This window comes from Caenorhabditis elegans, chromosome III (genome assembly GCF_000002985.6).
Source record: "Caenorhabditis elegans chromosome III".
Lineage (NCBI taxonomy): Eukaryota > Metazoa > Nematoda > Chromadorea > Rhabditida > Rhabditidae > Caenorhabditis > Caenorhabditis elegans.
In genome coordinates, this window is record NC_003281.10 from 12,151,547 (window position 1) to 12,178,470 (window position 26,924).

The 26,924-nt window shown below is 35.6% G+C and overlaps 3 protein-coding genes across 4 annotated transcripts; 2 read left to right on the forward strand and 1 right to left on the reverse strand.

The window, feature by feature from the left end:
• Positions 1-1,352: 1,352 nt before the first annotated feature.
• On the forward strand, positions 1,353-8,709 carry Y75B8A.7 (U3 small nucleolar ribonucleoprotein MPP10). Its single transcript, NM_001392215.1, has 6 exons — positions 1,353-1,439; positions 1,509-1,689; positions 2,557-2,991; positions 4,144-4,301; positions 5,510-5,859; positions 7,300-8,709. Exons 1-6 carry the CDS (start codon positions 1,369-1,371, stop codon positions 8,049-8,051), a joined length of 1,947 nt encoding a protein of 648 aa, NP_001379043.1. The 5' UTR covers positions 1,353-1,368; the 3' UTR covers positions 8,052-8,709.
• A 502-nt stretch (positions 8,710-9,211) lies between these two features.
• On the forward strand, positions 9,212-19,814 carry Y75B8A.8 (ARC105/Med15 mediator subunit C-terminal domain-containing protein). Its single transcript, NM_067180.4, has 5 exons — positions 9,212-9,512; positions 13,733-14,300; positions 15,457-16,340; positions 17,578-17,968; positions 19,138-19,814. The coding sequence occupies exons 1-5, from the start codon at positions 9,342-9,344 to the stop codon at positions 19,269-19,271; spliced, it is 2,148 nt and encodes a 715-aa protein (NP_499581.2). The 5' UTR covers positions 9,212-9,341; the 3' UTR covers positions 19,272-19,814.
• On the reverse strand, positions 19,808-25,699 carry gly-11 (Putative polypeptide N-acetylgalactosaminyltransferase 11; the record flags this gene model as incomplete). Of its 2 annotated transcripts, NM_001027777.5 has the most annotated exons (7): positions 19,808-20,075; positions 20,676-20,783; positions 21,833-22,247; positions 22,321-22,382; positions 23,024-23,380; positions 24,694-25,212; positions 25,464-25,699. In NM_001027777.5, the coding sequence occupies 7 exons, from the start codon at positions 25,695-25,697 to the stop codon at positions 19,953-19,955; spliced, it is 1,818 nt and encodes a 605-aa protein (NP_001022948.1). In that variant the 3' UTR covers positions 19,808-19,952. The 2 variants fall into 2 exon arrangements, with proteins under 2 accessions (NP_001022948.1, NP_001022949.1); NM_001027778.5 differs by lacking the exons at positions 19,808-20,075; positions 20,676-20,783 and having other exon boundaries at positions 22,017-22,072; positions 22,114-22,247; positions 25,464-25,697.
• Between the last annotated feature and the right edge of the window lie 1,225 nt (positions 25,700-26,924).

The window sequence follows — 26,924 nt, forward strand, 5'->3', positions numbered from 1 at the left end:
TGACAAATCGGCAAATTGCCGGAATTGAAAATTTCCGGAAAATTGGCAAATCGGCAAATTGCCGCAATTGAAAATTTCCGCTAAATTGGCAAATTGCCGGAATTGAAAATTTTCCGGCATATCGGTGAATCGCCAAATTGCCGGAATTGAAAATTTCCGGAAAATTGGCAAATCGGCAAATCGCCGGAATTGAAAATTTCCGCCAAATTGGCAAACTGCCGGAATTGAAAATTTTCCGGCATATCGGCGAATCGCCAAATTGCCGGAATTGAAAATTTCCGGTAAATTGGCGGAGTTGAAAATTTCCAGCCAATTGGCAATTTCCGAAAATTAAAATTTCCGGCAAATCGGCACATTGCCAGAATTGAAAATTTCCGGCAAATTGGCAATTGCCGAAAATTAAAATTTCGGGCAAATCGCAAATTGCCCGGAATTAAAAATTGCATTTTGCCGATTTGCCGAAAAAACGACAATTGCAGAAAATTGTGGTTTTGACATTTTTGGAAATTTCAGAATTTCAACATTATTTGTTTTAAGTGGATCCGTCTTTTTAAAAGTCTCTTTAAAAACTTTCGCAAACGGCAAATCGGCAATTTGTCGAAAATGGAAATTTTCGGCAATTTTGCTCGTTTATTACATGTTTAATCCTAAATTTCGGTATATTTTCAGTCGCTGGGAACACAAATTTCATAAAATTTCGCTTTATTTTGTGTTAAAAACTAAATTTTCTCAGAAAAATTCACATTTTAAAGGAAATTCTTCAATTTGAACTTCCCGCTATTTTTATACTGTCTGTTTTATCAACAGGGCGCGTTTGCACTTTTCAACTTCTGGCTTTTTTCGCCTTTTTTAATCCATTTTTTCACATTTATTGATCGAAAATCTTGCGGATAAAGGCTATTTTTTCAAGATTAAATTAATAAAAATTTGAAATTACTTAAATTGAATCCTAAAATCTGTGAAAATCCCAAAATAATACTCTCAAATCGGAGCCAAGCCGTCAATACATAGAAAAAATCCAAAAAACCTTAAAACTGCTGATTTTTCCACTTTTTTCTACAATTTTCCGACACTTTTATAGGTTTTCCATGCCCTAAGTACAAATATGAACGGGATTATTCGTTTTTCTCCCCTCTCTGGCACTCTTGTCGTCTCTCGCCCTCTCACTTACCCCCGCTGTCTCGTTTTCCCATTTCTCGGTGAAATTTTGAACCAATTTTTTGGTTTTTACACTTATTTTGACGATTTTTCCAGTATTTTCGTGTAAAAATTGAGATTTCTCGTGTTTTTAACGTTATTTTATGTGGTTTTAAGTTGTAAAACTTTTTTTTGGGAATTTATCGATTTTTAAGGTAATTCGCTGCAAAAATGACGAAATCAAAGTCAAAAAAGGAGGATTTGATCCCGGAAATCGGGGATTTCACAAAGTTTTTCAAAAGGTTGGCATAATTAATCGAAAAAAATATAGAAAAAAAATTTAAAAAATCAATAAAATGTTGATTTTTCAGTCGATCAAAATTTTCCGACCAAATAACCGATGTTATTTCGAATGTCTACGAATGGTCGACATCACTGGAACCTTCAGAAGACAATCTTCCACTTCCATTTGTTTCGAAAAACGAAGAAGTCGTTTGGAGTTATCTGAAGCATCAGAATAAGCAATTAGATGGAATTAATAAGAAATATAAGGTGCTTATTCGCGGGATTTTGCTCGAAAAATCCTAAAATAATCTTAAATTCCGAAAAAACACAGAAGAAAATCGAAAAAATCGATTTTTAAAGTTCTATTTTTCAATTTTGGCGAAATTCCCTCCAATTCCCTCCAAAATGAAGAACGACCAATCAGCGATTAGCACCGCCCACTTTTGAACCAATAAGAGGAAAGGGGCGGAGTTCGAAGGTGCTGATTGTTCAGTACAAAAAACGGAGGAAAAACGAAAAAAAATCGATTTTTTTTTCGAATTTTGGTTAAATTCCGTTTCCGACCAATCAACGATTCGCTCCGTCCATTTTTGAACCAATCAGATGAAGTGGGCGGAGCTCAAAGACGCTGATTGGTCGTGCAGTCCTTATTTTAAAGGGAATTCAACAAAATTTTAAAAAATCGATTTTTAAAACGTGATTTTTCAATTTTGGTTAAATTCCGTCTTCGACCAATCAGCGATTCGCTCCGCCCACTTTTGAACCAATCAAATGAAGTGGGCGGAGTTTGAAGGCGCTGATTGGTCGGGCAATTCTTATTTTGGAGGGAATTCAAACAAGTTTGAAAAAAATTGCGTTTTTAAATTTCAAACTAAATTTTCGGGATTTTTGAAAAAAATTTCTAAAAATCCCGAAAAAAATGTCCTAAAAAATTTCTAAAAATTCCACAATTTTCAAAAAATCTAGAAATTTTTAGCAATTTCCGAAAAATTTCTAAATTTCCAAAAATATTGAACTTTTTTTGAAAATTTTTGAAAAAAATCGAGTTTTTTTTTCTGAATTTCAGGCTATTTTTTGGAGTTTTTTTTCACTTTTTTTTTCCTCAAAATTGCTTGAAAATGCTCCGAATTTCAGGGATTTCTTTCCGAGTTGATTGGAAAATCGCATATTCGGGTGGCGGCGAAAATTCAGGATTCTGAAGGTTCGGAAGATGGTTCTGATGGCTCCGATGGCGGCTCCGAAGAGGAGCTCGATGATGATGAGGAAGAGCTGGAAGATGAAGAGCTCGAGGATGAAATGATTGACGATGAGGATGAAGCCGATCTTTTTAATTTAAGCGAGAGTGATCTGAAGACGTTGGACGCTGATTTGAAGAAAATGGAAGAAGAAGAAGCCGGAGAAGAGAAAGAGGAGGTGGAAAAAGCCACAGAACAACCGAAAAAATTCAAGAAATCCATTGTGGACGATCAGTTTTTCAATCTTGACGAGATGCACGATTTTTTGCAAAAAACTGAGAGAGCTGGAGGCAAAAAGGCCGCTCAGGATGAGGAAATGATGTTTGAGGATGAAGTATGTACCTGGATGGCTGAAAATCTGCAAAATTTGGATTTTTATGAGCCGAAAAGTGCCAAAAAGTGCCCAAAAACAATTTTAAAAATACACACTTTTTTCCACAAAAAGTGCGCGAAGAAATTGCAAACTCCGCCCCCCTTTTTCCCGGCCAGAATTCGTAATTTCGAAATTAGAGTGCAATCGCGCTCCAACGCCAACACAACACAAGTATTGCCGGAATTGTTAAATTTTCGGCAAATTGGTAAATTGCCGGAATCGATAATTTCCGGCAAATCGGCAAATTGCCGGAATCGATAATTTCCGGCAAATCGGCATAATTGGAAATTTCCAGCAAATTGGCAATTGCCGAAAATGAAAATTTTGGCCAAATCGGCAAATTGCCAGAATTGGAAAGTTCCGGCAAATTGTCAAGTTGCCGGAATTGTTAAATATCCGGCAAACCGGTAAATTGCCGGAATTGAAATTTCCAGCAAATCGACAAATTGCCGGAATTTTAAAATTTCCGGCAAATTGGCAACTTGCCGGAATTGAAAATTTCCAGCAAATCGGCATATTGCCTGATTTGTGAAATTTCCGCCAATTTGCCGAAAATGAAAATTTTGGGCAAATCGGCAAATTGCCAGAATTGAAAAGTTCCGGCAAATTGTCAAATTGCCGGAATTGTTAAATATCCGGCAAACCGGTAAATTGCCGGAATTGAAATTTCCAGCAAATCGGCAAATTGCCGGAATTGCAAAATGTCCGGTAAATCGTAAATTGCCAGAATTGAAAAGTTCCGGCATATCGACAAATCGCCGGAATTGTTAAATATCCGGCAAACCGGTAAATTGGCGGAATTGTGAAATTTCCGCCAATTTGCCGAAAATGAAAATTTTGGGCAAATCGGCAAATTGCCAGAATTGAAAAGTTCCGGCAAATCGGCAAATTGTGGTTTTGCACAATTTTTTGTTGTTGGAAACTTCATATTTTCTTGTTCCAAACGAGACCCAATAGGCCAATTAGCGATGGAGCGCGATTGCACCTCAGTTTTCAAAAACCGCCTCGCTGCCATAATATATTAATCTCGATGAAAATTCCCTAAGAAAATGTGTGTGTGTGTGTGTTTTTTTCAAAATTTCAATTAAAAAAAAAAAAAAATAATAATTTCAGGATAGCTGGGACGGAAAAACCGACTACACGTATGAGGACTTTTTTGGATCTCGTGAGACAGTTGCTGAAACCGAAAAAATGAATGGAGAGAAGAAAAAAATTGAAAAAGATAAGAAACGGAAGGCTGGAGATAAAGCTGATTTATCACTTGATGATGGGTTTGTAGTTTGTAGTTTGGAGGAATTGGAGAAAAAAACGGAAAACCACAGAAAAAAACGAGAAAATCCCCCAACCAATCAGCGTCTTCAACTCCGCCCACTCCACCTGATTGGTTGGAAAGTGGGCGGAGCGAATCGCTGATTGGTCGCGGTCTCATTTTGAAAAAAATTCGGCCAAAATATTGAAAATCTGCGTTTTTTAGTTTTCAAAAAATGTAGAAATTCAGCAATTTCCGAAAATATTTAGAAATTTCTAAATTTTTGGAAATTTGAAATTTTTTTTTCACTTTTTTTTCGCCAAAATTGATGGATTTTTCATTATTTTGCGATTTTTTTTTTCGTTTTTCTCCAAAAATACTGTAAAAATGTAGAAAATCACTAAATTTATCCGAAAAATCACGTTTATTTCAGCTGAAAAAATCAAAAAATATTTTTCGAATTTTCTAGCTGAAATAAATGTAATTTTCCGGATAAATTTAGTGATTTTCTACAATTTGACACTATTTTTCAATGAAAATCGTTGGAAGCACATGGTGCAACATGACAAAATTGTAAAATTGCCGAAAATAAGTGAAAAAAATTTAAAAATCCCAATTTTCAATCTTTTTTCTAGGAACGCCGAAAAAATTGCGAAAAAAGTTGCAAAACGCGATGTTTTGAATTCCCTCCAAATGAGAACTCATCGACCAATCAGCGACTCGCTCCGCCCATCTCTGGACCAATCAGACGAAGTGGGCGGAGTTCGACGACACTGATTGGCCGGGGAGTTTTCATTTTGGGGGAATCCAAACAAAAGTGAAAAAATCGATTTTTAAAAACGTGATTTTTCCAATTTTGATCAAATTCCGTCTGCGACCAATCAGCGATTTGTTCCGCCCTTTTTTGCACCAATCAGGGTGTGTGGGAGGAGTTTGAAGGAGCTGATTGGTCGAAATGCTAATTTTGCGAATTTTTCGCAAAACTCGGAAAAATCCAACTTTCTGAAACTACGACCAATCAGCGATTTGCTCCGCCCACTTTTGCACCAATCAGGGTGTGTGGGCGGAGTTTGAAGGCGCTGATTGGTCGGGGAGTTTTCATTTTGGGGGGAATTTGAAATTTTAAAATCCAAATTTAAAAAATCGCCTTTTTTGTGATTTTTCCGAATTTAGGACTATTTTTTAATAAATTTTTAAAGCGAAAAATTCAATTCAAAAATGTTCTTCCAGAAAGAACAAAAAACGCGTTCGTTTCGCAATGGATGAGGAACCTGAAGAAGAAGAAGTTGAAGACGAGGAGCAAGAAGACATTAATGATGAAGAAGAGCCCCCAGAGGATGAGCCAGTGCTCCTCGGAGCCGACCTCGAAGAGCCGAAGGAAGAATCGGCGTTTGCCAAGCGTCAGTCCAAGATGAAGGAACGAATCGCTAAGCTTGAGGAGGAGAATTTGGCTCCAAAATCGTGGGAGCTCTCCGGAGAGGTTGCCGCCGATCAGAGAGATCAGAATACCCTGCTGGAGAAGCATGTGGATTTTGATCATGGAGCAAAACGTGCTCCAGAGGTTACCGAAGAGTTTACAGGTACGCTGATGATGGCTGGAAATTGGAAATTTTAGAAGAAAAACTATGGGAAAAGCGAAAAAAATCGGGAAAATCTCACTTTTTGAAACTGCGACCAATCAGCGATTAGCTCAGCCCATTTTTGGACCAATCAGATGGAGTGGGCGGAGTTTGAAGGTGATGATTGGTCGGGGAGTTGTCATTTTGCGATTTTTTATCAAAAAAAATCGGGAAAATCCAACTTTTGAAACTGCGACCAATCAGCGATTAGCTCCGCCCATTTTTGGACCAATCAGATGGAGTGGGCGGAGTTTGAAGGTGCTGATTGGTCGGGGAGTTGTCATTTTGCGATTTTTTATCAAAAAAATCGAAAAAATCCAACTTTTGAAACTGCGACCAATCAGCGATTTGCTCCGCCCATTTTTGGCCCAATCAGATGGAGTGGGCGGAGTTTGAAGGTGCTGATTGGTCGGGGAGTTCGAAAATTGAAAAATCACGATTTTTTTCTTTTCAAAGTTTTGAATAAAACAATTTTTTCGGCAGGAAATTAGTTTTTTGAAAAGTTGCAAAAATTTTATAAACAAATTTATTAAAATTGTATTAAAATTAACACAGAAAAAGAGGCGGAGCCTAATTTCGCAACCTTGCCGCACGGTTTTTCCTCTTTCTTTTTGTTGGTTTTTTTCCAATGAAGTTTCGATTTTACTTGTTTTATTTTCTTTCGAAAAACGAAAATAAAACAATTAAATTCAAAAATTGATTTAAAAAATGAAAACCGTGCCACAGGGTTGCGAAATTAGGCTCCGCCTATTTTCTGTGCGACAATGCTGCTTTTTGTAAAATTTACGAATGGAAATCGCCAAATTTCAACCATAAAATAGGCAAAGAGAGCCTCCGTAACACGGAAAAATTGGCGAAATTTGAGATTTGAAACCGTCGCACAGAAAAAGAGGCGGAGCCTAATTTCGCAACCTTGCCGCACGGTTTTTCCTCCTTTTTTGACCGGTGTTAATTTTAATATCCTCATAATAGCATTTTCATTCGAAAAAGAAAATAACATAATTAAATTCAAAAATTGATTTAAAAAAATTAAAACCGTGCCGCAGGGTTGCAAAATTAGGGGCTTCGCCTATTTTTCTGTGCGATGCTGATTCACGACGGATTGCTCGTAAAATTTCAACCATAAAATATGCAAAAAATAGTATTTTTTTCGCAAATTTCGAGGCTTTAGCTTAAAAATGCCGTTTTTTTTTTCAAATTTTAAGACGAAAACTGCCTCTTTTTCTGTGCGATGCGCAAAATTTTATTTTTTTCTAAATTTCAAATATAAAATAGGCAAAAAATAGCTGATATGACATGGAAAAATTGGAAATTTTCGAGATTTTAGCTTAAAAATTCCGTTTTTTTTTTTTTTTTTTTAATTTCAGCCATAAAATAGGCAAAAATAGAGTTTTTTTCCAGACCGCCTCGAGTCACTTATCAAGCAACGAATTCGTGATAAAGCCTGGGATGATGTGATTCGAGTGAAAAAAGTCGAAGCGAAAGGCGCCAAATTCGAAACTGAAGCCATCGAGAATCAAATGAATCAGAAAACTTCCTTGGCTGAGGTTTATGAGAAGGAATATCAAAATTCGACTGGAAATTCTGCAGATGGAGCAGCAGGAGCCACGAAGCCGAATGAAGCTCATGAAGCTATAAAATCGAAGATGGGAGATCTCTTCCGGCTAATTGATGCGCTAACTCATTTCGAGTATAAACCGGATCAAGCTCGCGAGGAGGTGAAAGTGGTCTCAAATATGGCTGCTCTACGTGTGGAAGAAGTCGGAATTACAGCTTCAACGGAGGCTCAGCTTATGGCTCCAGAGGAGATTTCGAAGAAGATGAAGGCGATTGAAAAGAGCAAGGATGAGAGAGACGCGACTGATAAGGCACGAGAACGTCGGCAGAAGAAGGCTAAGCAGAGGTCGATGCTGGAAAAGTTTGGCGAGGAGCGAGTTTTCGGAGAGCAGAAGGCGGTGAAGCTGGCCAAGAAGGAGAGGAAGGCTGGGAAGGAGAAGGGCGGCGGGGTGGATAAGATTAAGAGCTCGAACTTCTTTGCGAAGCTTCAGGAGACGGTGGCTGCTGAGAAGAAGGATGGAGCGGTGACGAAGAAGAAGAAGAAGATTGTGAAGAGATTGAAGAGTGATAAGAATTCGGCTGCTATTAAGCTTTAGTAATCGATTATTTTGTTTTTTTTTTTGTTTTTTGTTTTTATTTTTCTATTTTTCTATTACTGAAACACAAAATTCAAAATTGTGCATCATGTTTGACGCGCAAAATATCTCGTAGCGGCGAAATGACTACTGTAGTGTCGATTTACGGGATCTCGATTTTCGAAAATGAATTTATTTTATATGCAAAAAAAATACTATTAAAAGTATAGTTATCGATTCTTGAATTTTGCAAAAAAAAAAATTATTCTGTCGCACAGAATGTAGGGCGGAGCGTAGCTGCCGCACGGGGTTTGTCTCCGCCCCTTTTCCACTGTTTTTTTTCTCGAAGTTTCTAGTCTTTTTCTTTCTTTTTTTTTTGGATAAAGAGAAAAATAAAATAATAGTAAAATCGAAACTTTATTGAAAAAATCAACAAAAAAAAACAGTGGACGCTCCGCCCTACTTTCTGTGCGACAGAATAATTTTTTTTTTTTGCAAAATTCAAGGATCGATAACTATACTTTTAATAGTATTTTTTGCATATAAAATAAATTCATTTCGAAAATCGAGATCCCGTAAATCGACACCACAGTAGTCATTTCGCCGCTACGAGATATTTTGCGCGTCAAATATGTTGTGCGATACGCATTCTCAAAATTTTGTGTTCCCCGTAATATTTTTTCATTGTTACACCGCGTTATTCTTGTTGTTTTTTTTTTTTTTTAATTTTTACTTTGTTTTTTTGAAACGTTTTTTCCTTTAAAAAATTATAATTCTCCATGCTTTTTGTTGTTGTTTTCTATTGAAATATTCGGTACAGATTTACCGATTTTTATATCTTTGGTTTTTTTAATTTTAAATGTGTTTTTTTTTTCAACTCTTGGCGCAAATTTTCTGGCTTTTGCGTCTCGAAACGACATATTTTTATAAAATAAAAATTATAGTACTCTTTAAAGGTGCAAAATTTGTCGCTTCGAGACACCGGGTACCGCGCGTGGTGTGTTAGGCTGCCCCATTACGGTTTGATCTACAAAAACTGCGCGGGTAATTTTTGCCCAGAAAAATGTGACGTCAGCGCGCGCTCTTAACTATGCGAAATTAGTTGAGAACTCTGCCGCATTTTTTGTAGATCTATGGTAGATCAAATTCGGCGTAAAATCCCCTAATTTCCCCAATTTTACAGGGTTTTAATCGTCGCCAATTTTCTCCACTGAATCTCTGAATCTCTGTCTCATTTTTCGAATATTTCTCACACACCCACCACCCATCTAAACGTACAGAAACCAACAAAAAAAAACAGTGATTAGAAAAATGCAAAATTTCGGTGGTCCCGGAGGTCCGATGTATGGAGGAGCTGGTGGTGGTGGTGGAGGACCACCACGGGGTCCACCACAGCAACCGCCTCAACCACAGGGTGGTGGTGTTGCAGTGCCGTTTCCGATTCCGCAGGGTATCACTCAGGCTCATTATCATCAGTATAAGGTATATAGAAAAACTTTTAAAAAATCCGGCGAAAAAATAAAATTCCCACCAAAAAGAACTGCGACCAATCAGCGATTCGCTCCGCCCACTTTGCAACCAATCAGATGGAGTGGGCGGAGTTTGAAGCCGAGCAAAACCCAATTTTTTTTAAACCAAAAAATGAAAAATTTCGTAGTTTCAAACTAAATTTTCATTTTTGAAAAAAAAAATCATTTTAAAACTATTTTTTAATTTTCGAAAAATCGAAAAAAAAAGTCTTAAAATTTCTAAAAATTCCAAATTTTTCGGAATTTTTTCACTTCAAAGCTGATCATCCTTCAGGTGACGAAATTGCCTCTAAATAATAAAAAATCCCGAAAACTTCTAAAAATTTTGAATTTGCGACAAAAATTCCACAAAATTTGAAATTTCTCGATATTCACAATTCAAATAACTAAAAAAAAATATCGAAAGCTTCAAAAATTTATTTTGACGAGGCAAAAAGGTTTCTAGGCCATGGCCGAGTCCCCGACAAATTTCAGCGGCCATTTATCTTGCTTTGTTTTCTGCGTGTTTTCTTTCGTTTTTCACCGATTTTTTCCGCTTTTTCTTATCAAAACTAATAAATAAATACTTTTTGCAGATGCTAAAACAATTTCCGAGTAAAAAATTATGTATTCAGTGGGCAAGCAGCGGTGAAAGTGGGCATTGTAATATGATGGATTACGGGAATACAAAACCTAAACTTTTTCTGAAACATGATACATATGATGCTTAGATGCTAAAAGTACCTGATTTTCATAACGAGACCGCTTAAAAAGTTTTGAGATTTTCATAATTCAACATTTTGTGCCAAAATCTCGACTTTTTCACAAAAAAAGTTGAATTTTGAAAATCTCAAAACTTTTTCAGCGGTCTCGTTATGATAATCAGGTACTTTTAGCATCTAAACAGCATATGTATCATGTTTGGGAAAAAGTTTGGGTTTTTTATTCCCGTAATCCATCATATTACATTGACCACTTTCACCGCTACTTGCCGACTGAATTCACAATTTTTTCGTTTGGAAATTATTTTAGCATTAACAAAAATATTTATTTATCAGTTTTAATAAGAAAACACGGGAAAAATCTGTGAAAAACACAAGAAAACAAAGCAAGTAGAAAATGTCGTAAAATGTCGTAAATTGTGTGCAAACACCGATTTTTCGCATTTTTTCTCAGCCCTCGTTCGAAAAAAGTTGCAGTGAGTTTCAGAAATTTGAATTTTCCAAAAAATACAAAAAATTCTAATTTTTCGGAATAAAAATTTTTCTCCCAAAAATACCCATCTAGAACCTTTTAGGCGGCACAATTCTGCAAAATTTGAAAAATTTCATAATTCCAATCGATATATTTCTTTCCCCTTTCCCTTGCTTGCTACCAGTTATAATGCAAATGAGCAAAACTTCCCCCCACCTAGGGAGAGTAGGCGGTGCTTGTCGAATAGAGATAGTGTGCAATTTGAGGAGAGACAGAGAAACGAGAGGGTCACCTTTTCCGTATTAAATAGTCGATTACAAAATATAGGCAGTCAGTATTATTCATAGTTTTTTTGCAAAATGCCGAGATATCGAACGCTGTTAGAGTTTAAAGTGAGTTTTGACTGGCAGCGAAAAATTGAAAATTCGAAAAAAAAAATTTTTTTTAATTTTCAGAAAATTCGAAGAATGTCAAAAATTCCAAAATTTCTGATAGTGATTTCCTATATTTCCGAAATTTTCACAAAAAATTCCACAATATCCGAAAAATCGTTAAAAAATTTCAAAATTTCCGGAAACTCTCAAAAAAAGACTCCAAATTTTCCCCTGAATCCGAATATCTGTGTGAGAAAATTCAAAAAAATTCAGGAAATTTGTTTTTGATTTTTTTTTTCACATAGATATTCAGAATAAGGAGCAAATTTGGAGTAATTTAAGAATATTTCCCAGATTTTATCTAGAATTTTGATCTAAATTCTATTCTAGAAACTGAAGCGTTATAGTCAAGTATAACGGTTTACTATATATTTTTTTCCGCAAAAATGATAAAAATCGATAATTTAACCCTTTTTCCGTACAAAAATTCCTTAACATTCCAAAAAAGCCCAGCCAGAACTTTCATTGCAATCAAAAAAGGACACTACTACACTCCAAATCTGAATTTCCCAAAAATTCCCGAAAACTTTAGAAATTTTCAGAAAATTCTAAGAATGTCAAAAATTCCTGATAGTGATTTCCTATATTTCCGAAATTTTCACAAAAAATTCCACAATATCCGAAAAATCTTTTAAAAATTTCAAAATTTCCGGAAACTCTCAAAAATCTGATAATTTTTTTCTAAAATTGCTTTATTATACTCAAAATTGACTGAAAACACCTAATTTTATAATGAAACTTCTTGAAAAATTCTCAAGAAAAAGTTATGACGACTAAAAAAATGGCCTAAAATCAGTTAAAATTTGAAATTTGACCGACTTGTCGCAGCGGCTGGAAACTACCTTTTTCGAAATCACCGTCAAATTTTGAATATTTGAGTATACAATGTGAATATCTTGCGTTTTCAACTAGATTTAGGAATTTTAAAGTCGATGGACGGCGAGATTTTTAAATTTTTTAAACCTAATCTCGCCGTCCATCGACTTTAAAATACCTGAATCTAGTTGAAAACGCAAGAAAATTGAATTTTACACTCAAATATTCAAAATTTGACTGTGATTTCAAAAAAGTTAGTTTCCAGCCGCTTGACAAGTCGGTCAAATTTCAAATTTTAACTAATTTTAGGCCATTTTGTGAGCCGTAACAACTTTTTTTTTTTGGGAAGTTTTCAAGAAGTTTCATTTTGAAATTCGCTGTTTTCAGGCAATTTTGAGTATAATAAAGCAATTTTTCAAAAAAAATAATCAGATTTTTGAGAGTTTCCGGAAATTTTGAAATTTTTAAAAGATTTTTTGGATATTGTTTCAATTTTTTGGAAAATTTTGGAAATATAGGAAATCACTATCAGGAATTTTTGACGTTCTTAGAATTTTCTGAAAATTTCTAAAATTTTCGGGAATTTTTGGGAAATTCAGATTTGGAGTGTAGTAGTGTCCTTTTTCTGATTGCAATGAAAGTTCTGGCTGGGCTTTTTTGGAATTTTAAGGAATTTTTGTACGGAAAAGGGTTAAATTATCGATTTTTATCATTTTTGCGGAAAAAAATATATAGTAAACCGTTATACTTGACGCCCCAGTTTCTAGAATTTAGATCAAAATTCTAGATAAAATCTGGGAAATATTCTTAAATTACTCCAAATTTGCTCCTTATTCTGAATATCTATGTGAAAAAAAATCAAAAACAAATTTCCTGAATTTTTTTGAATTTTTTCACACAGATATTCGGAGAATCAGGGGAAAATTTGGAGTCGTGTTATTTAAAAATATTTCCCAGATTTTAGATAGAATTTTGCTCTAAATCCTCTAGGAACTGGGGCGGAATACTCAAATATAAGAGTTTGAAACACTTTTTTTTCCACAAAAATGAAAAATCCGGCAAAATTCCCTTCAAAACGAGAACGACCAATCAGCGATTCGCTCCGCCCACTTTTCAACCAATCAGATAGAGTGGGCGGAGTTTGATGATGCGATGATGCATTTTTGAAGAAAAAAAAATTTCAAAAAATATGTTTAGTTTTTTTTTTTTTCAAATTTCCCGATAATTTCTGAGAAAAATCCTTAAAAACATTTAAAAAAAATTTTAGGTGACTAAAATTTCTTAGAAAATTCAAAAAAAATCCCGAAAATTTTCTAGAAAATTCAAAAAAAAATCCCGAAAATTTCTTAGAAAATTCAAAAAAAAAATCCCGAAAATTTCTTAGAAAATTCAAAAAAAAAATCCCGAAAATTTTCTAGAAAATTCAAAAAAAAATCCCGAAAATTTTCTAGAAAATTCAAAAAAAATCTAGAAATTTCAAAATTTATGGAATTTACGAAAATCCCGAAAATGTTTTAATTTCCCATAATATTTGAAAATTAAAAAAAAAAACTTTAAAAAATCAGCAATTTCTAAATTTTTTGAAAATTCAAAAAAATTCAAAAAAAATCCCGAAAATTTTCTTCTAAAAATTTCTAAATTTCAGATAATATTTGAAAATAAAAAATAAAAAAACTCCACAAAAATTCAGAAATTTCTAAATTTTCAAAAATTCGAAAATTACAGAAAATTCAAAAAAAAAAATTTCCAGCAAGAGCTCACAAACTTCCAACAAAATCGGCTTGCCCTGCTGAATCAGGCGCTGAACAGAGGCCAGCTGACACATGAACAATTTCAACAGGAAGTTCATAATGTGAACGAGAGGATTCGCGGAGCAATGACTCAATACGCGGCACAATGCAGTCAACGGGCAGCGGCGGCTCAGCAGCAGCAGCAGCAGCAGAATCAGGCGGCGGGACAAATGCCGCCACCTCAGATGGCACCTGTGATGATGAGTGCAGCTGAAAAGAAGAAGCAGATGGAAATGCAGAAGCACCAACGGATGGCTCAGCAGCAACAAATGCAACAGCAGCAGGGAGGAATGAGCTTTCCACCTGGATCGACACTTCAGCAGCAGCAGCAGCAGATGAGGATGCAGTTTCAACGACAGCAGCAGCAGCAGCAACAACAACTTCAGCAAAATCCACAGAATCAGGGTTACGGTAGAATGGGCGGAGGGCCACAGTACCCTGGAATGCAGCAACAGCAGCAGTTGACACATCAGAATCCTGGAATGCAGCAGCAGCAGATGCAACAACCACAAATGCAACAGACGCCGCGTAAGGGAGAGATGGCGCGGAAAAAAAATGGGCAAAAAAACCGAAACATTTCCGGCAAATTGACGATTTGCCGGAAATTTTCATTTTGGCCAAATTACTGAAATTGCCGATTTGCCGGAAATTTTCATTTTGGCCAAATTACTGAAATTGCCGATTTGCCGGAAAATTTCATTTTTGGTAAATCGCCGATTTGCGGGAAACTGCCAATTCCGGAAATTTGCCGAATGTCCGGCAGTTTGCCGATTTGCCGGAAATTTTCATTTTGGCCAAATTTGCCGATTTGCCAGAAAATTTCATCTTTGGAAAATTGCCGGTTTGCCGAACTTGTGGGAAAATTTCAATTCCGTCAAATTGACGATTTGCCGGAAAATTCACTTCCGGCAATTTGCTGATTTGCCGGAAATTTTCAATTCCGCCAATTTGCCGATTTGCCGGAAATGTTGATTTTTGACAGCTTACCGATTTGCCGGAATTTTTCATTTTGGCCTAATTGTCGATTTGCCGGAAATTTTCATTTTGGCCGAATTGGCGGTTTGCCGATTTGCCGGAAATTTTCAATTCCGGCAACCTGCCGACTTTTGCCGGAAATTTTAATTTTCGCCAAATTGCCGATTTGCCGTAAAATTTCAATTCCGGCAATTTTCTGATTTGCCGGAAATTTTCATTTTCGGTAAATTGCCGGTTTGTCAAAAAATTTCAATTCCGGCAATTTGTCAATTTGCCGGAAAACTCCACTTTTGGCAATTTGTCGATTTGCCGGAAATTTTCAATTCCGGAAATTTGCCGATTTGCCGGAAAATTGCCAATTTGCCAATTTGCCTTAAATTTTCATTTTCGTCAAATTGACGATTTGCCGGAAAATTGTCGAAATTGCCAATTTGGCGAAAATTTTCAATTCCGGCAATTTTGGTTTTAAAAGTTTAAAAAAAGTTTTTTTCAGAAAATCGCAAGCTTTTGATCGAAAAAAATCGATTTTTTAAAAACTTTTTAAAATCACTTTTTTTTTGGTCCCAAAATTTGTCAAAATACAACAAAAAATGGCTTTTTTAACAAAAAAAAATTACAAACTTTTAGTGGAAATTCGCATCAATTGTTTCTTTTCCAAAAGATTAAAATGAAAAAAATAACCAAAAATCCAAAAAAATTTGTATTTCAGAATCCCACGGCCCGATTCCGGTCTCGAATCCGTCGTCTGCTCAGCAAATGCAATACTATCAGCAGCAGCAGCAGCAGCAGCTCCAACTTCAACAAAATCAGCAAATGCAAATGCAGCAGCAACAAATGCAGCAACATCAGCAGCAGCACCCGGGAATGGGTGGTCCAGAGATGGGTGGTCATATGCATGCTCAGCAGGGAGCTCCAGGCTCTCAGGCAGCACCAGTTCAGCAGCAGCAACAAATTCAGCAGCAGGCGCCTCCTCAAGCTCCAGCTGAAAAGACGGAAGATATGAAGTACAAGGAGCTGCTGAAAGAGATGAAGCTTCAGTACTTGGAGGCTCTGCAAGGAATGCAACGGCGGCAGGCTCAGCAGAAAGGTCTCGTGCAGATGGTGAATATACTTGAAGGCGATCGAATCGTCAGCTACGATCATCTGCTGAGTCTGAAGACCCCTCTGCATCGCCTGATGACCAGGGATTGCCCGACGTTCCCACTGATGGAAGAGATCCGGAAGGTTGTGTTCAAGAAGAAGGAGGATCGAGAGAAGGCGATGTTGATGAGCTTTGTTGGGGAGAAGGATAATCTTAGTGCACAGGTGGAAAGTGCGGATAAACGACTCTCCGAGCAGTCGAAGGATGATGATCCGATGGGGGTGAAGCCGTGGCGATCGGTGAAGCATTTGACGATTCGGGTGCCGGATTTTGTGAGGAATCTCACTGGGAATGAGGATAGGAAGGCGTTTCTGAAACGGCCACGAGCGGTGTCCGCGGAGGAAGATGAAGCTGTGGTGGGGGCGAAGAAGGTGAAGGAAGAGGAGCAGGATGATACGTCGAGTCAAGCATCCGAAGATGAGGATATTAGTCTGATACAGTCGGAGTTTGTGGTGTGTAGTCTTGTCGTCGGAGTATATTTAAGAAAAGAATAGCAGTTGAGCAATCTGAATTTTCAGAAAATTTGGGAAAAAGCCAAAAAAAAAAGTTTTTTAACCTTCGAAAAAAATTTGAAAAGCGAAAAATCCAAAAAAACAAAACTATCAAAATAATTTTTTTTAACTTTTGAAAATTTTTGAAAAAGCAAAAAAAATGTCTTAAGTTTCAAAAAATCTGAAAACGATATTTTTGATCCAAATAATCAAAAAAACTTTTTAAACTTTTTAAAAATCAAAAATCCAAAAAAAAAAACCATATTTTTTAATCATCGGCAAATTGCCGGAAATTTTCATTTCCGGCAATTTGTCGATTTGCCGGAAATTATCAATTCCGGCAATTTGTCGATTTGCCGTAAATTTTCATTTTCGGCAACTTTCCAATTTGCCGAAAATTTTCAGCTCCGGCAATTTGCTGATTTGCCGGAAATTGTCAATTCCGGCAACTTGCCGATTTGCCGATTCTCCGAAAATTTACAGTTACGTCAATTTGCGGATTTGCCGGAAATTTTCAATTCCGGTAATTTGTCGATTTGCCTAAAATTTTCAATTTCGGCATTTTGCCCATTTTCCGAAAATTTTAAATTCCTGCAATTTACCGATTTGCCGAAAGTTTTAAACTCCTGCAATTTGCCGATTTGCCGAAAGTTTTAAATTCCTGCAATTTGCCGATTTGCCGGAAATTATCAATTCCGGCAATTTGCCAGAAATTTTCAATTCCGGCAATTTGCCACAAATTTTAAATTCCTACAATTTGCCAGAAATTTTAAATTCCTGCAATTTGCCGATTTGCCGGAAATTATCAATTTGCGGATTTGCAGGAAATTTTCAGTTCCGGCAACTTGCCGATTTACCGGATCTTTTCAATTCCGGCAACTTGCCAATTTGCCGGAAATTTTCAGTTCCGGCAACTTGCCGATTTACCGGATCTTTTCAATTCCGGCAACTTGCCAATTTGCCGGATCTTTTCAATTCCGGCAACTTGCCGATTTGCCGGAAATTTTCAGTTCCGGCTATTTGTCGATTTGCCGGAAATTGTTGATTGCCGCCCACCCCTGGTCAACAGAATTATCAGTTTTTGAGCAAAATTTGACACCAAAAATGTTTTTTTCTAAATTTCTCGGGGTTTTTTTTTGTGTTTTGAAGCAAACCAAGAAACGGGCAATTTTCAAAAAAAAAAAAAATTTTTTTCCAGATAAAAACCGTATTTGACTCGCGAAAACCATGGATCGTACCACCAAAAGCTCGAGAAGAGCTCTCGAATATTTCCCACTGGAATGTGGATGAGCACTGTCTCCCATCGTGCTCCGCTACTCCGTTCATCATTGTCTGCATCAAATCTCCATCACTTTTAGTCAATCCACTGCGTATTTCTCTTCCACGTACCTACCCAATTGATCCGGCCACTGTACAATTTGATCGAACATTCCCACAGGACTCGGAGCACGGTCCAGTACTTCAGAAGCTGTTTGAGAAGAATCTGGGAGCCAAGACCACGGTTCGAACTATGACTGATTTTGTGGAAGCCTACTGCTCGGCGTGTGAAGAATATCAGATTTTTATGCCAAAGTATAATAACGAGTCGTGTAAGTTTTTGGTAGAAAAGATCGACAAATCAAAAATTTTCAACGAAAAAAATTGTTTTTTGATTTTAAAAATTACGTTTTTTTTCCATTAAACTTTACAAAAATATTTACATTTTTGTTTGCAAACATTTTTTTTGCAAAAAAAATTATAAGTTCGAAAAAGCGATTTTTTCATTTTTTCAAATTTTTCTAACATGTTTTTTTCAGAAATTAGCGAAAATCGAAAAAATTCAACGAAAAAAATTGTTTTTTTTTAATTAAAAAAAATACGTTTTTCCCATTAGACTTTCCAAAAATATTACTTTTTTTACAAAAAAAAGTATAAATGTTCGAAAAAGCGATTTTTTTTTTCATTTTTTCTAATTTTTCTAACATGTTTTTTTTCAGAAGTTAGCGAAAATTGAAAAAATTCAACGAAAAAATTGTTTTTTTTTTTAATTTTAAAAAAATACGTTTTTCCCATTAAACTTTCCAAAAATATTACTTTTTTTACAAAAAAAAGTATAAATGTTCGAAAAAGCGATTTTTTTTTTCATTTTTTCTAATTTTTCTAACATGTTTTTTTTCAGAAGTTAGCGAAAATTGAAAAAATTCAACGAAAAAATTGTTTTTTTTTTTAATTTTAAAAAAATACGTTTTTCCCATTAAACTTTCCAAAAATATTACTTTTTTTACAAAAAAAAGTATAAATGTTCGAAAAAGCGATTTTTTTTTTCATTTTTTCTAATTTTTCTAACATGTTTTTTTTCAGAAGTTAGCGAAAATTGAAAAAATTCAACGAAAAAATTGTTTTTTTTTTAATTTAAAAAAAATACGTTTTTCCCATTAAACTTTCCAAAAATATTACTTTTTTTACAAAAAAAAAGTATAAATGTTCGAAAAAGCGATTTTTTTTTTCATTTTTTCTAATTTTTCTAACGTGTTTTTTTTCAGAAGTTAGCGAAAATTGAAAAAATTCAACGAAAAAATTGTTTTTTTTTTAATTTAAAAAAAATACGTTTTTCCCATTAAACTTTCCAAAAATATTACTTTTTTTACAAAAAAAAAGTATAAATGTTCGAAAAAGCGATTTTTTTTTCATTTTTTCAATTTTTCTAATGTGTTTTTTTTTTCAGAAAAAGGCCTAATTTTTGTCAAAATTTCACAATTTCCACAGCCAATTTTTTCAGCCCCAGAGCAATCTTCCCAACCCGGATCCGCACATTCGTCTCAACAACAGAAAACGCCTGAAATGGCTTACCACTCACGCCTCCCCGCAGCTGTCTCGAATCCGATTATAGCTCAAAAAGGAATTGTTATCTGAGAGAGAAAAGCCCAGAAAAGGCCCAATTGGATTGTATGCACTGTGATACTTGTTCGTGGAATTTTAATTTTTTTTGTCTTCTGCCTATTTTATTTCTTCATTTTTAAAAAAATCGAAAAATTGATCGATCCGTGAATTTTGCAGCGTGGCGGCACAGAAATAGAGGCAGAGCTTAATTTCGCAATCCTGCGGCGCAGTTTTTCTACTTTTTTTTTGAAAAAAATCAACAAAAAAAACAGTGGAAAAACCATGCCGAAAGGTTGCAAAATTACACTCCGCCTCTTTTTCTGTGCGGAGCTGCTGCGAAATTCGAAAAATTGAGAAAAAAAATTCCTGTAAATAATTTTTGTACTTTTCTGAAAAAAAAACCAATCCAAAAAAAATTTCCTCAATTTTTCGTCATTTTCAATTTTTTTTTTTCTGTTGTATTTTTCTCCCCTCTTGCTCATTCATCTCCTTTTTAATCGATTTTTCCCAATTTTTTTTTCGGTAACCGTCTTCTTGTCTGTAATTATAGAATGAATTTTTCACAAAAACGCAAAAAAATTTATTAAAATTATCACAAGATTTGGGAAGGGAAAGGCAATTTTGGACCAGTTTTAGAGTTTCAGGGAGAGAAAAGTACCCATAGAAAAAAAATTTTGAGAAAATTTTTTTTTTTCAAAAATAAAATATCAATACTTATAGCTCAACGAATTGGAAGCTATTCGCAAGAGAGCAGAATTTTAAAGTGCTCAGCGCACTGACGTCATTGGATCCAGTTGCACATTTATTCACTGATCTACTGTAGAGCTTTCCGGCGTTCTGGAAAAAAATTAAATTTAATTTTTTTCCAATTTTTGAGTTAATATTGCTGTTTTATGATGCCTTATCAATATGGGAACAGTTTAAAATTTTAAAAAATTTTTAATGAATTTTTTTAAAATTTTCTGATTTTTTTCACTATTAGTTATTTGATAACGCTAAAAAAATATGCAAAAATTTTTTTTCAAGATTCAGAAAAGTTTAAATTTTGGTTAAAAAAATTATATCAAAAACATTTTTTTCAAAGAAAATTATTTGCATATTACAGGAACACAAAATTCCGAGAATGCGTACTGCACAACATATTTGACGCGCATAATATCTCGTAGCGAAAAGAAAACTACAGTAACCCTTTGAATGACTACTGTAGTGTCGATTTACGGGATCTCGATTTTTTAAATGAATTAACATTATTTATTTATCGATAGAATATCAAAATTGATAAAAACGAACTTTATTTCAAAAATCGACACAAGCGCTACAGTAGTCATTAAGTTTTCGCTACGAGATATTTCATATTTTGCGGCGCGTCAAATATGTTGTGCAGTACGCATTCTCAGAAAAAAAAATTGTGTTACCGTAATATGTAGTTTGACTTACCGAAACTTGCCACATTTGATGTGCTCCTTGATTATGACACAAAATGACACTAATCCCTCGTAAGGAATCTAGGCACATTCGGGATGAGCCCATCGGTCGTAGCTCATTCTGAAAATAATTTTTAAAATCAGGAGGTATTCAAAATAGGGAGGATTTTGATTCAAACAATCCAAAATAGTTTTAATTTTCTAAAAAACCACAAATTAAAAACGTCAAAAATTTTGGATAAACTGTACAAAAAATTAACAGTTTTTGCACATTTTTTGCACATTTTTTGCACATTGTATGCACATTTTCTGTACATTTTTTGCACATTTTTTGCACATTTTTTGCACATTTTTTCACATTTTTTGCACATTTTTTTGCACATTTTTTGCACATTTTTTGCACATTTTTTGCACATTTTTTGCACATTTTTTGCACATTGTATGCACATTTTCTGTACATTTTTTGCACATTTTTTGCACATTTTTTCAAATTTTTTGCACATTTTTTGCACATTTTCTGTACATTTTTTGCACATTTTTTGCACATTTTTTGCACATTTTTTGCACATTTTTTGCACATTTTTTGCACATTTTCTGTACATTTTTTGCACATTTTTTGCACATTTTTTGCACATTTTTTGCACATTTTTTGCACATTTTTTGCACATTTTTTGCACATTTTTTGCACATTTTCTGTACATTTTTTGCACATTTTCTGTACATTTTTTGCACATTTTTTGCACATTTTTTGCACATTTTTTGCACATTTTTTCAAATTTTTTGCACATTTTTTGCACATTTTCTGTACATTTTTTGCACATTTTTTGCACATTTTTTGCACATTTTTTGCACATTTTTTGCACATTTTTTGCACATTTTTTGCACATTTTCTGTACATTTTTTGCACATTTTTTGCACATTTTTTGCACATTTTTTGCACATTTTTTGCACATTTTTTCACATTTTTTGCACATTTTTTGCACATTTTTTGCACATTGTATGCACATTTTCTGTACATTTTTTGCACATTTTTTGCACATTTTTTGCACATTGTATGCACATTTTCTGTACATTTTTTGCACATTTTTTGCACATTTTTTGCACATTTTTTCACATTTTTTGCACATTGTATGCACATTTTCTGTACATTTTTTGCACACAAAATCGAACCGTCGATGAGTATTTCCATTGTTGCATTCTCTCCATATGATTACATTTTCTCATTTCCACCCGATTCCCATTTGCAATCCTTCCCTGCGAGTTTTCAGCGCTCAAACAATGTGTTCCATTTGCCATTTTAATCAAATATTTCTTTCCAGCGACAAGTATTTGGTTATTCAGCTGATTTGGTGTGTTATCCGGTAATAGTTCAGGATAGATATTTTCCAAATACCATTTGAACGGTTTACACTGCAAATTCCTACGTAGACTGATTCTCGATGTAAGATCACCGTAGTCGGTGAATGTACGGTAGTTTGGACGAGCTTCGAAGAAATTTTCAAGATATTCATCAAGCCATACTCTTGCCAGCCGGACTGAATTTTTTCCCATTGAATCCGTTTTTATTCCGTATGGGCGTTGGCGGCTGGAATTTAGTTTTTTTTTTTCAAAATCAAAAACCTTTCAAATTCAAGCCAGCAAATTGAAAACAAACTTACCGGAAAATGTGGCCAACTCGGCTGCACGGCATAATCAGAAGTTCTCCACCGCAGGTCCATATCTGAAATTTAGTATATGTATTCCGGCAAAGTAGGCAATTTGCCACAAATGAGAGGTTCCGGCAAATTGACAAATTGCCGAAATTGAGAATTTCCGACCGATTAGGCAAATCGGCAAATTGCAGGAATTGAACATTACCGGCCAATTCGGCAAACCGTAAATTTGCCAAAGATGAAAAGTTCCGGCAAATTGGTAAATTGCCGGAATTGAACATATCCGGCAAATTCGGCAAACCGGCAATTTGCCAAAAATGAAAAGTTCCGGCAAATTGGCAAATTGCCGAAATTGAACATTTCCGACAAGCTCGGCAAACCGACAATTTGCCAAAAATTAAAAGTTCCGGCAAATTGGCAAGTTGCCGGAATTGAATATTTCTGCCAAATTCGGCAAACCGGCAATTTACAAAAAATAAAAATTTTCGGCAAATCGGCAATTTACCGAAAATAAAATGTTCCGGCAAATTCGATAAACCGGCAATTTTTGACTAGAATTTTTTTTTGAAAATTAAGTGCCAACCTGTTTGGCGTAAATATTTTGAACGAAATCCTTGTAAAAAATTGGTTTTTTAATTTTACAAAATTTTAGAGGCCTGTAGGGCAATTTTATACTTTAAACTATTCGGGTTAGCCCTTTGAAACCTACCCTAACACTAATTTCCACATTTTCAGCTCCCCAAACATCCATTCCCTCATCATAACTTCCAATTTCAAAGAAATATTCTTTATCAATCGCAAAAAGACCACCAGCCATTGTAGGCGATTTCAACGGGTTCACATAATTCATCGGATCCTCAAAGTAGGATCGATGGGGGTAATCCCATTTGAATGTCATTGCCCAATTGACACCGCCTGTGCAAACAGGAGATTCCACGTATTTCATAGTGATTGCATCGATTATATCAATGATTGGGCATACGACACGACGGCGATTCTGTTTGATTTGATCGAGAAGTGGTGGAAGCCATTCTTCGTTTACTTCACAGTGACTATCCAGGAATACCTGAAAAAATATATTTTTTAATGTTTAGAGAAAATAAAAATTATACGTGGAAAACAATTTAATTGGTAAAAACTATACCTACTTTAATTTTTACTCAATAGGGTTTTTGCACTACTCACGAGGTGCTAGGCTGTCGTTTGATCTCTAAAAAATGCGCGAATTTTTCGCCCAAAAATACGTGACGTCAGCTCGTTTTAATCATACGAAATCAGTTGAGAACTCTGCCGCATTTTTTGTAGATCTATGTAGATCTAGCCGAAATGAGACACTCTCTGACACTACGTGACTACTGATAATGCACGTGGTTAGGCCTGTTGAATGGGTCGGGGTCGCGGCCCCGAACCATTTTCGGAAAATGTCTGAAATTGAAAAAACATGTTTTTTTGTTGTAAATCGTGTTTTTAAACGTTGACTCTTATGCTTGTTTGTATCGAAAGTAGGGTATGTTTTTTTTTATTGATGAAAATACGATAATTTTATAATTTTCAGCTTTTACACGTGTTTTTTGACAAAAAATAATTTTTCAAGTTTTTGATAATTTTCTGTTAAATTTTGAAAAATGGGTCGGGGACATGACCCCGACCCAAAAGTGGGTCGGGGCCGCGACCCCGACCCAAAAGTCTCGTTGATCTACAAAAAAGGCGGGAGAAGAGATGCAGAGTTCTCAACCTAATTTCGTATGGTTGAAAACTTGCTGACGTCACATTTTTTACGCAAAAAACTCCCGCAGTTTTTGTAGATCAAATCGTAATGGGACAGCCTGGAACCACGTGGAAACCACGTGGGTAATTCATGTGATTTCAAAAACTACAAAAATTTTGTTTTTTTCACAATTTTTTTCAACTTTTATATTTTTTTTGGTCTTTTTTTGGTCGTTTTCATGAGATTTTTTACCCAACTTCGGAATGCCACATTTGTTCTCATCTTTGTGGGGTTTTCCTTTTTTCTGGAAATTCCCCCCCCCCCCCCCCCAGAGCATTGTCTAAGCCTAAGCCTAAGCCTAAGCCGAAACCTAAGCCTAATTTTCAAGACACCACACGCTTTAAAACATCTATGCTCCTTTGAAAAGCGTTGTTTTTTACTAGGGCTCCATGTAGGCGTTAAAATGCCTACCTGTCTGACTTTAAGGCGACCTCCGCCTTCCTCAGTACACGCTTCATGCTAATACGTACGTGAACTATTTTTTAATCTTAAATTTGAATTTTGAAAACTCAATTTGAATAGTAGAAAAAAGTTTCAGGCAGGCTTCAGGCATGCCTTGAAACCGCGCCTGCCTATCGCCCTACTCTTCACATTAGAGAATAGTAACTTACCAAAACTTCTCCATTAGCCCTTCTTGCTCCAAAAATCTTTGCTCTAATCAATCCCTCATTCTTGTCAGTCTTCAAAAACTTTACTTTTTCCCATTGAATAATATGTTTTTCTCTGTACTTGATAGCTTCATCAGTTGCATTCGACCATTCACTTGAATCATCCACAAGTAGAATTTCATGGAGATGTTCTGGTTTTGTACGATCGAAAATTGAATTCACCATTCGGATTAGCACGGAAGGTGATTCATTGAAATAACAAACAACTATGGAGGCAGCTGGTAAGCTGTCGGAATATGTTAGAGAAGAGCATCTGGCATTTCTAGAGTCCTTGATCTTCCTTCTTGATCCAATTCGATCACTTAGTAATCCGTTAAACTGATACTTTTTATAACCTTCAACTTGTAGATCATCTTCGGCTTTTCCATTTATTTTCCCCAGCAAATCTGTGTCAATCTCAATTTCTTTTGAACGATCCGGGAATGTTGTGAATGATTTTGGAAGTGGTGGAGCGGCGATGTTCTGGAATAATTTGAACATTGAAAATTCAAAAGTAGGTATTACAATGCCTGCCTGCCTCTCGCCTCAATACGGGCCAAAAGCTGTTAATCTGATTTTCAACAAATTGAAAGAAATGAGAAATGAGAACTTTTGAAATTTGAAAGTTATTCACATCAAAATGCAGGCATGCGACGGGCAGATTTCAGGCAGGCGCCAGGCCTTGAATCTACTTATGATGGAAGCCCTTTATACCCTTAAAAGCATTCAGATACCTGTTTCTCGACCGCATCCTCTTCATCCTTTTCCGCGCCCTCATCATCATCAAAATCGTGTCGTCCCTGTCCTCCATTATTTAGTTTTTCATGTTTTCTCTGAATATCTGCGTTTCCACTATTCCATACTCTCTCGTTATCTTCTGGATACATTGAGACGTAGAGATATATAGTGAGAAGAATTGAAAAAAGGCATATTAATCCGACTGTTTTTCGCCTCCAAAGTAGGAGCATTCCTAAAATATTTAAAAATTGGAAATTTGTAATTAATTTTGAAATAAAAAAAATCAAAGAATCACGGGGCTCTGGCCTTCCTCATTGAATTTTTTGCGCTCCATTGACAATCGTCTACCTGACAACGCGTGGAAAATTCGTGTACTCCACACGGACAAATACATTTAGTTTTACAATCGAGCCGCGACGCGACACGCAACGCGCCGTAAATCTACCCCAGATATGGCCGAGCCAAAATGGCCTAATTCGGCAAACTCTCCCATTTCAATTTATGAGGGAAGCCAGAAATTCGTGTATATTTGTTCAAGAAAAAATATGGAAAAAAACCACGAAAATTCCGAAAATTTTGAAATTACAGTATTCTTTAAAGGTGCACACCTTTTTGCATTTAGAAAAAAATTGTTGTGTCGGGACCTGGGTTTGGGGCAAAATCCCTCAATTTTGTGTCTGGGAAATATTTTTTTTTTTTGAAATCTCGCCGATTTCTGGCTTCCCTCAAAAATTGAAATGGAAGAGTTTGCCGAACTAGGCCAGGTCATATCTGGGGTAGATTTACGGCGCGTTGCGTGTCGCGTCGCGGCTCGATTGTAAAACTAAATGCACTTGTCCGTGTGGAGTACACGACTTTCCCACGCGTTGTCCGGCGGGTGATTATCAATGGAGCGCGAAAAATTCAATGGAAGGGAAATCCAGAACCCCGTGCAATTTCACAAAAATTATCTTGCCGAGACCTGGGTTTTAGGGCAAACTTGCAGAATTTTACGCCAGAGTAATATTTTTTTTTCAAATTTTTTTTTTCCGAAATTGCTTTTTTTTTTGCAAACTTAAGTTTTGGCCTAAAATTTTCAAATTTACCCTAAACTGTTTCCCAAAAAAAATCTCTAAAACAAAAGTGAAAAGGAAAACTTTTAGGACATATTCGAGAAGTGGGGGGTAGGTATGTGGGAAGCAGCGGGACGGAATAGTGCGGAAAGAAGGACGATTGATGACACAGCTGAACACAGGAACATTAGAGATCAAACAAATTGAGAAGACGCAGACATACCGACAGATCTCTCGATGTACAATCCGATGGACACAAGAGGAGGAACCCCCCAAGTGGACACAGAAAGAGCGATGGGGGGATGAGGATTTTGTTTACTTTATTAACCGATTGAGGTTTTACTCCGAAAAAAAGTGAAAGCGCAAAGTGGTATTTGAACTGGCGGAGAGAGGAGAGACGCAGAG

What these genes read in the sequence shown, in the direction of transcription:
- Y75B8A.8 (NM_067180.4), top strand. Translation starts at nt 9,342, where the DNA reads ATGCAAAATTTCGGTGGTCCCGGAGGTCCGATGTATGGAGGAGCTGGT. An exon ending in ACAAATGCAACAGACGCCGC is followed by an intron (nt 14,301 to 15,456) that starts GTAAGGGAGAGA and finishes TTTGTATTTCAG; the next exon opens with AATCCCACGGCCCGATTCCG. An exon ending in TGATACAGTCGGAGTTTGTG is followed by an intron (nt 16,341 to 17,577) that starts GTGTGTAGTCTT and finishes ATTTTTTTCCAG; the next exon opens with ATAAAAACCGTATTTGACTC.
- Y75B8A.7 (NM_001392215.1), top strand. Translation starts at nt 1,369, where the DNA reads ATGACGAAATCAAAGTCAAAAAAGGAGGATTTGATCCCGGAAATCGGG. An exon ending in TTCACAAAGTTTTTCAAAAG is followed by an intron (nt 1,440 to 1,508) that starts GTTGGCATAATT and finishes TTGATTTTTCAG; the next exon opens with TCGATCAAAATTTTCCGACC. An exon ending in GGTTACCGAAGAGTTTACAG is followed by an intron (nt 5,860 to 7,299) that starts GTACGCTGATGA and finishes GTTTTTTTCCAG; the next exon opens with ACCGCCTCGAGTCACTTATC.